The sequence below is a fragment of the Scophthalmus maximus genome, chromosome 13 (assembly GCF_022379125.1).
Source record: "Scophthalmus maximus strain ysfricsl-2021 chromosome 13, ASM2237912v1, whole genome shotgun sequence".
NCBI lineage: Eukaryota > Metazoa > Chordata > Actinopteri > Pleuronectiformes > Scophthalmidae > Scophthalmus > Scophthalmus maximus.
This window is the reverse complement of record NC_061527.1, coordinates 20,716,887-20,726,366: the sequence shown is the minus strand read 5'-3', so window position 1 is coordinate 20,726,366 and position 9,480 is coordinate 20,716,887. Positions and strand designations below refer to the sequence as shown.

The following is a 9,480-nucleotide window of genomic DNA, read 5'->3' as shown; positions in this document are numbered from 1 at the left end:
TTCCCTGAACACTGAGTGTCTTTGGGTTTTGGACTGCTGGTTGGAAAAGGCAAAAGGGTTTCTGTGCCTGGGGATCTGAGTACCGCATTTTCATCAAATCTTCTGGCATTTTTGAATTGACTAATTGATTAATGTGAAAAAACGGATCAACTCTGGTCATTTTACCGCAAAGGACGACGGGGGACTGATACTGGTATTGCAACATGTCGTCTCAAATCTCTACTCCTCAATGGATGTCTTATGAAAAACCTCCTGCCTCAATCTTTAATTTTTAATTTCCCTGCAGTCATGTGGGTCATTCTGTATCTTTATCTCTTGTCTTTTATTTTTTATATTCGACACAGAAAAAGCCCTCCCTGTCACATTTCAACTCCTAAAAAAACCAAAAACGTTTCAATAAATAGATTTTTTTCACGACTGCGCTTTTATAGAATTTGATGATGTCTTTTTTTCTCTTTCTTTCTCCTTCTTGATCTCCTCCGGTCTCACAATAACATTCCTTCGTCGCTCGTAAAACGGTTAGAAGGGCTTGAAATCACTAGAAGAAGAAGAAGAAGAAGAAACGGCACCACAACAAAAACAACACGTTTTTGCATGACACAGGCAGCCAGCTGAGATGGGACTGCTGCCCCCCCCCCTCCTCCTCCAGCCCCCCCCCCCCCCCCCCCCCCTCCTCCAGCCCCCCACCCCCCAGCCCCCTCCCCCTCCTCCAGCCCCTCCCCCCTCCTCCTCCCCCTCCTCCAGCCCCTCCCCCCTGTGCTCTGCTTTTGATCCCACAGGGACTCGGAGCCTTCTACATTCCAGTCATTCCGGGCGCAGCGAACAATCGGCCCTCAGTTATTTATTAGCGCAGCTCGGGCTCTGCTCAGTCTGCTGCTGCCCGTCGGTGCGCACACACACTCACACTAACACTCACACACACACACACACGTACATGGAGGAATGAAAAGGAGACGCGTGGGGGAAACAACTTCGTGGACGCCGTTGGATTGAGCGCGATTAAGAGATTACGCAGCACGCGGACCGTTGTCGTGGGCGATGAGACTATCATTTGGTGAGTTTTTTTGACATTTTTTTGTTGTTGTATGTTTTGTTTTCCTACCCTCATGTCGTTATCTTATTCCCCCCCCCTCTCCGGGCCCGGGTTGTGTGTGTTGAGTGCCCCTCGGGACGGGACGTCCCATGTTGCGCATGGCGCGCTGCGGCCGCTCGTTTGGATTCATCGTTTGCGCTTTTTCCGCTATGGTGAAGTTATTGTATCTCGTATATTTATTGAAAGAGATTCCCCTTTACTGGACAGTAGATTGTCCTGATTCCCGCTGATGTATGACATCTTAGCAAACTCACTCATTTCATCGTATTCATCCTCAGGTATAATGATTTACATCTTTACTTATTTTTGTATGTTTCCTGAAGGAGCATGAAGGGGGAATCTATCATTCCAATTCATGTCAAAATGGGACGTCAGTGTGTTTGTTGTGTGTGTGTGTGTGTGTGTGTGTGTGTGGAGGCTCAGATGTTCTGGAGCGAACAATGTCAATATTACACTTCTGTTTGACTGGAAGGGGGGAAAGCTTATGTTTTACACTGTGTTGCGGGACAATGAAACTGGATCTGCACTTGCATCACTGTGGGGTCTGTTTTTCCAGCATGAGAAGAGCTTGTGAATTGTAACGGAGAAGAATGTCGTCAGTGTTGGTTTCACAGCTGAAATGAAACCGTTACAAATGAATGGGGTTTTGGGGAACGTTGACAACAACGTTACACAGATAAAATGTAAGATATGCAATTCTTGTGCGAGTCTGATCAAGATTGTTTTTGTTTTGTCCCCTTTCAGATTTGTGACTTGTGAATTGCCCGAGCCGCCCCCTCCAGGCTGTGTTTTTATTTTTAATTTTTTTATTCCTACTGAGTGAAATGAGAACGGCTGAAGAGTCCTCTGGAACGGTCCTGCACCGTCTCATCCAGGAGCAGCTCCGCTACGGGAACCTGACAGACCACCGCACGCTGCTGGCCATCCAGCAGCAGGCCCTGCGCGGAGGCAGCGGCGGCGGCGGCGGGGGCACCGGCAGCCCCCGCTCCTCTCTGGAGAGCCTCACTCAGGAGGAGACCCAGTACATCCAGATGTCAACACGGCAGGAGCCCCAGGGCCAGGAGCACCACGGGGACGGCCTGCACTCCGAGAGCCCCGTCTGCCACCTGTACCAGCTCCACGGCGAGGAGCTGCCGACGTACGAGGAGGCCAAGGCCCACTCCCAGTACCTGATCTCCCAGAAGGGGCAGGTGGAACAGGAGGGTCCCGGCATGGACATAATGGGGGGCCGCAGCGAGGGCCAGTGGGACCTGAAGAGGGAGCACGCCCGCTCCCTCAGCGAGAGGCTCATGCAGCTTTCTCTGGAGAGAAACGCGCCAAGAGCGAACCTGGGTGTACGCTTTTCAAGCAGCCATCCACAGCTGTACAGCAACAATGCTACAAACACTATGGCACCCGACAGACAAGGGAACCTGCAGTGTGTAGACCAGCGCGGGCCACCCCCGGACTATCCTTTCTGTGCCACACTTCCTGGATACATGCTCAGTCACTCACAGGAGCATGTGCAGTACTACAGGGACCCCCCTCCCCCCTTCTTCTCACACCACAGGTAAGCAGATGAGGACACCGTAGAATTATGATTTCCAATATGACCAAAGCATTTGCGTATGTCGACAGTGTTGTAAGGAGTTGCTCGTGTCCCTCCCCAGCAGGTATGTGTCTGCTCAGTCCCAGGCGGCCCCCGGCAGCATCTCCGCGGCCTCCGGCAATAACTCGGCTCCGTCGGACGCGCTGCTGCGGGAGAACGAGAGGCTCCGGAAGGAGCTGGAGGTCTACGCAGAGAAGGCCGCCCGGCTGCAGAAGGTGAGGGGGAGACGGCGGCGCGATGAATGGAGCTAGTTGGCTCACTGGAGGCAGCGGGGAATTGTAAAACATTTCTCCTGCCAGCACATGTCAGTGTAGTAAGACGTCTGGCAGTTGAGAAATATGCACTGGTTAGAGGGCCCACGGATTGGTTCACTTCAGGGTGAAGTGACACGCTCACACACACATTTAAGAGAGATTCTATTTCATTTTTTTTTCTATTTCAGAGGTTTTTTTATTCGCTCCGCTAGTTAGATGTCGAAGGGGTTTTTCGCACTCCAGTCTGAGGATGGCCCGCCATACAACCCTTTGTCTTTCAAAACATGCCATGAAGGCAGATAAAGGCCTTGACACCTGGACCCCACAAGGGTTCACTCAGGAATGTGGATGCTCCCCTTTTTTTTTTCTTCAGTTACGCATAATGTTAAAAAGCCATTTGCCTGTAGTCTGTTTAAAAGGAAGAAAGACGAAGGAAACAGAGATGACTCATTCCACCTCATTCCACCGATCAACACCTGCAGCAGAAACTACCATCCGCACAATGAATGAGTGAGTTCTCCTATTTTTTCCCCCAGTTGGAGTTGGAGATCCAGAGGATATCCGAAGCGTACGAGACCCTGATGAAAGGCTCCGCCAAGAGGGAAACTTTGGAGAAGACGATGAGGAACAAACTGGAGGCCGAGATCAAGAGGATGCACGACTTCAACCGAGACCTGAGGGGTAAGTGTCCACCTACCCGCTGAACGATAACGCCACTGCTTTTAAGCTGTGGCTGCGTGCGTGTAACCGTCACGTCTTGTTTCGTTCTCCCCCCGTGCAGAACAGCTCGACTCGGCGACCAAGCAGCGAGCAGCCAGGGAGGCGGAGTGCGTGGACGAGAAGCAGCACGTCTTTGTTAAACTACTGGAGCAAAGTAAGTTTGCGACTGCATCAGTTTTGGGGTTTTTTTTATTTGGAAGAGGAAGAGTTTCTCATAGCATGGTCCATGACAGGAGGAGGGATGGAAGGGTTCCGCCTTGTCTTCAAGCTGATCTGATGAATCACGCTGCCTCATGCGGCGAAGAACTCAACGGTAGAACCATCTCTGAGCAGGAATCCACCGCTTTCTGTGATGCTTCTATCTCTTACTTGCCATTTTTCATAGCCGCAGTAAATTTGGCCTGGATTCCAGGAATCCCTCACCACCAACCCCCCCTACTCAGTTTTGCATCACTGCATCACTGCTGACTCCCCCTCTCAAGGGGAACTAATAAGTCTAGGACTTCGGGGCATCCAGGCCCAACTCGACATGACCTCCGGCGAGCCCACTCTCCTTGTTTGGGCATTTCTTCACGTTCGCCCTTTTAATCACGATTAGCCGGTTGTGAATATTTCATTCCCTTTTTTTCCCCCCCCTGTTCTGTGAAGCAACGTTCTCCGAACCCAACTGAATGTCCTCAGTCAGCTGCGGTTGCGTAATCAGCCGTACCTTTCTGTTACACATTACCCCCGCTGGAAAGTTGTACCTTTCTCTGTTTGTTGGCTTTTCAGCAGCCGTGAGACTGAAATATCATCTGTTGTTCCCGAAAACGGTTATCTTAGGCACAGCGGGAGCACAATCATGTAAACGACGATAGTGGGGTGTGTAGTTTTCAGTCACTGGTTGTTGTTTTTTTTGCTAGAAGGACCTCTTGAATTATATTTTGAGCTGCTTGTTTACTTCACGTCCTTAGAAGCATTCCAGAGCTTCTCCCCAGTACAAAGCTATGCCTGTGTGCGTAAGTGGATAAGAGGAAGTCTACATTCCCTCCACAGGCATGCACTCGCGTTGTGTAATCAATCGCCCTTTTAAAGTGCTACAGCAGATTAGCTGGCTTTGCTTTTTAACTCCTTTTAATTTGAGCCATTTAATAATATTTGCAAATTCTCTGTTTTTAATGATGATTCCATTTGCCGTGACGCCGGCTGTGGCTCTGTGATTCCTTTTCAGTGAAGAATATCAAAGTGCCAAAGGGTCCTTGTTGGGCCACATGCCTCTATAACGGCGTGTAAATGTCCGTTGTCAGGTCACATTCCATTCAAAGTGTAATTCCCTGAGCCACTGAATTGTCTTGACATACAGCACAGCCCTCTGTAGCATTCTTCTGTTCCTCCCAGAACTCCCAGGATCACGTCGATGTTACTCCGACCGCCACTGACCCGTATCCCCCCCCCCTTTCTGTGTCGCAGAAGAGGAGCAGCAGCGGGAGCGCGAGCGCCTGGAGAGGCAGGTCCAGCACATGCTCGTCTCGGGCGAGGAGTGCCAGCGGAGACGGGAGCTGCTGGAGCACGGCCTGGCCTCGGCGCGGGCCCGCAACCGGCAGCTGGAGGAAGAGCTGCAGAGGAAGCGGGCCTACGTGGAGAAAGTGGAGCGGCTGCAGAGTGCGCTGGCCCAGCTGCAGGCGGCGTGCGAGAAGAGGGAAGTGCTGGAGCTGCGGCTCCGCACTCGGCTGGAGCAGGAGCTGAAGAGCCTCAGGGCACAACAGGTGAGGAGAAGCCATTACATGCTCAAGTGTTTCCACTATGCGTCTGCTTGCTGACAAGTAGATGAGAAGATCGACGTGACTTTCATGTCTGAGGTTTGGTGTCAATCTTCTCATCTAACTCAAAAAGCACATTTCCAAGAAATATCGCTTAAAGGTGTTTTCTTTCTTCCTGGCAATCCAACATTAACCACTTCGTCGTGTCTCCAATCTCAAGTCTCGGAACCAGGCAGCTGACCCCGCGGCTTCGGAACCGAGCACCTTCGCGCTGCTGCAGCTGAGGGAGAGAGAGGAGCGCATCCTGGCCCTGGAGGCGGACATCACCAAGTGGGAGCAGAAGTACCTGGAGGAGAGCACCATGAGGCAGTTTGCGATGGACGCAGCTGCCACCGCTGCGGCAGAGAGGTACGACGACATGCGTACACGTATAGTAAAAGATATTTGTACTTTTAATTTAGTTCAAATGTTGAATGAAAGTTTTGGGGATTGAGAATTTTAACAGTGCTCTGTTTTTCCTTTCAGGGATACAACCATCATCAGGCACTCGCCCGGACATTCACCGAACAACAGTTTTAATGAAGACCTGCCTCTGTCGAACCACCGACATCAGGAGATGCAGAACAGGTACACGTCCCCCCACATACCAGTTTGCGGGTCACTGCTCCGGGGGGGGGATCTTGTGAGCTCATCGCGTGTGCACCGTGTGTTTCAGGATCCGGGCCCTTCACGCTCAGCTCCTGGAGAAGGACGCCGTGATTAAAGTCCTGCAGCAGCGCTCCCGGTGGGAGCAGGGCAGGCTCCGACTGGCGAGGTCCGTCCCGTCCATCAACACCGTGAGCAGCAGCACGGAGACTAAAGGTGAGGTTTTGCCCTTCACACGCAGGAATTTTTGAATCTTTAATGACATATGCTATTGAGCGACAGCTGGCAGACTGGTCTGTGTCGCCCAGACAGAGTGTACACTTCCTAAAAAGAAAAAGGAGGGAGCATGAGACAACCCTCTGGTGTCCCTTAAATAGGCAAAGATGTTTTTGAACGGGGAATGCATATCATCTCTCACTCCAGAATAGCCCGATCCATAATAGTCATGGGAATAACTCCGCAGGGGCAGATGTTCCGGAGAGTGTAAATGTGGACGTATGGGGGTAAATGAACATCTCTTCACTCCTTTGTCCGCGTTTGTAGGAAAGAGCCTCTCCGACGACCTGACAGGTGTTGCGCCGCTGCGGCCGCAGCCCCGCCCGGCGCCCCGGGTAGCGAGCAGAGACTCCAGCACCCAGAGTGACGAGGCCCCGCCGGGGCCGGAGCCCACGGCAGAGTCGGGCAAGCTGAAGAGGTCTGAGGCGACGTCGGCAGCCGCCACCAGTGGGTTTATTGTTATTTTTAAGCGCTTCACACCCAACTCATTACTGGTCTGTTAAACTACAAGTGGGTCCTTCTGTCCGAGACAGACTGTTGACACTGATACGTTTAACCTTTGCGAAATAGCCAACAGTCGCAGTTATATTTGGTTCGGCGTTACCAAAACTGTTTTTTCTAATCTGCTAATTTTACCTCCGCCGCAGACGCCTCGGAGGAGCCGAAGGCATCCCCTGGGACACTCAAGGGCATCAGCAGCCCAGAAGCCGAGATGGTTGAAATCCTCATTTGAGCGAAGCTCAAATAACTGAACGACGAGCGCCACCGACCACGGCGACGGACGCGTTTGGCCCGAGGCGACGGGCCGCTTTCGTCCACGGCCTCGAACATCAAGAAATGTCTGGAATCAGCGTGTCCAGAGTCCCACGGTGCGACCAGGGTTCGGAGGGGAGAGCTGAGCTTTCCTTTCTGCTTCTGCTCCCGCTCCCGCGCGACTCACAAACTCTGAACTTTTGTCTCACAAGTCAGAATTCTTCTTCTCGGTACCTATACAGCTCTCTGCACGGTGATAGGAACTGGGCTGTCAGTGTGTGCATATATGTACATAGGTTGTGCATGTTACGATTATTATTATTATTGTTATTATTATTGTTATTATTATTATTATTATTAATAATATTATTTTTTATTTCATTTTTGTAACGTATTTATATTTGTAAATGCTGCTCATGTCGTGATATTTTCGTCTTGGTGAGAAGAACAAGGATCACTTTTCTCAACTTTTTAATATATAAATATACAGATAGCTCTCTTTTCTGCATTATGTGCACAGCCTGGCGACACATTGTTTCCAGTAGCACGCCTGGCACCGTGGGAATATTTCTGAAGTGACCCAGTACAAGCATCCCCTCGGCTTAGGGCCATGTGTGAGGATTACTCTGTTTGGGAGAACAACTCCAACCTAAATTAACAGTTGCTCCCCTCTTTTTAAAATACATCCGAGGCCCTGCCCAGCAGAGGATTTGGAAAGATCCTTTTGAATGTGGGGCACGCTCATTTCCCTCTTAAAAAAAGCCCGTGGGGATTGAGTGTTTCGCGGTGGGGCATCTAATTTTTCCCGATCCAGGGTTAATGTTCGGGGGGCCTCCGACGGCGACCGACCGACATTTTCGCTCCCCTCCGCTGACATGCGGGAGCTAATCTTCTCACATTCCTCGCTGAGGGAATGCTCCTGTTAAAGAAAAAGGGCTATCTAAAGTCTGACCCCCTCACCCTTGTTAAAACGGTATGCATTCTCCACATGATTCCTTTTCCTGGGGCTGGTCACATCGTCTGGGCCGTGGTAGCTGGTTCTACCGTAAGTGTGGAAATGGCCAACTATAATTGGCCTGCATGTGCTACTCTATTTGTTGTCCCCATCACTGTGTTATATTCAGCTGTGTTTCCTCCCCATCGCTCGAGCATCTCGCATGTCTGAGCGGACTACAACCATAATGTGGAATCTTCTATTTATTTCTGCCCCGCATGCCGTGGGATCGCTCAACGCCGCTGAATGTGAAGACCCCCATGTTTTTTTCCCCGGAACACGTTTTGTCGTTGACTGGAATGTGCCACGGTTCACATCTGTTACACTCTTGTAGAGGGGGAATCCCGCTGACACTCAACATCAGCGGATTTGTGAAGAAGCTAACGTGTTATCGTCCAGTGTTGAAAAATGTTAGTACAGATGTTAGGGTCTGCAGGTCCATCTTCATTTGAAGTTCTACAGGTCTAACATTGAACCGGTATTCCCCCTGAAGCCTCACCATATTTCCTGTCGCAGTGCATTTGCTGGCCAGTGCAACGTGTCAGTCCGCATCAATGCCCTTCAATATTTTTGGAACGTGTTTACATGAATGGCTTTTTGAAGTGAGAGAAGTTAATATATTTTTAAGTTCGTTTTTTTGTCGTTGTCCATTTATATATGTGTAATTTTATTTTGTTGTCTGGTGCCAAAGATGTGCCCAACTATTTTTTAAGTTATAACCAATGACAAACGCAAGTGGTTCTGTTGCTTCAGCTGGTTGACCCGATATGATGTTGCTGTGAACGTTTGTAAAGGAAACATTTGTACGTACGCCTTTAACATTTCACAATGATAGATTAAAATTCTTAATATATGTCTGATAAACAGCCTCCTGTTTTTAATTGTTGCACTGGTTTAATACTGTACAAAAATCTCAGCTCAACTATTGTCCATCTTCGTAAGAGAAAATGCCTTTACAACAACCTCTGGCTGTTGAATATTTCTTGATGGAACAATATATTTGCCTTCCAGCACGATGCGAGACATTTTCTGTTTTACTTTAAACTACGATTGAAGGAAACTATTGGAATATCAACAGCTGGTGCATCCATGGTACCGAGGGTAAAATGACTATATGTAATGCAAGCTGGTGAATATAGTGGAACATTTAACAGATTCGAATGAGATACTTAATATTTCAGTAGTTTATACAAAAGGATAACATAATTACAAGGACACGCGAATGCTGCCTGTCAAAGTAGCATTCATTAATTTCTCAGGTATTAAAGCATACCAGTGTTGCCATAAGAGATAATTACAATGGAAATGGCAAAACATAATGTTATGCTATCAAAAGTTGGTAATTAATGTGAGATTAGTCTAGTAGAAATCTATGCAATGTCAATTATAGAGCAATATCTATCAAAAGTTTGAAGTTA

At 49.3% G+C, this 9,480-nt stretch overlaps 1 protein-coding gene across 2 annotated transcripts; it reads left to right on the top strand.

The window, feature by feature from the left end:
• The first annotated feature begins 791 nt into the window (after window positions 1-791).
• Window positions 792-8,926, top strand: amotl2a (angiomotin like 2a). 2 transcript variants are annotated; one of them, XM_035648258.2, is made up of 11 exons: window positions 792-1,054; window positions 1,838-2,642; window positions 2,746-2,896; window positions 3,472-3,616; window positions 3,717-3,809; window positions 5,105-5,400; window positions 5,615-5,802; window positions 5,920-6,021; window positions 6,110-6,255; window positions 6,583-6,762; window positions 6,963-8,926. In XM_035648258.2, the coding sequence occupies exons 2-11, from the start codon at window positions 1,918-1,920 to the stop codon at window positions 7,046-7,048; spliced, it is 2,112 nt and encodes a 703-aa protein (XP_035504151.2). In that variant the 5' UTR covers window positions 792-1,054; window positions 1,838-1,917; the 3' UTR covers window positions 7,049-8,926. The 2 variants fall into 2 exon arrangements, with proteins under 2 accessions (XP_035504151.2, XP_035504150.2); XM_035648257.2 differs by having other exon boundaries at window positions 2,743-2,896.
• Window positions 8,927-9,480: the final 554 nt, after the last annotated feature.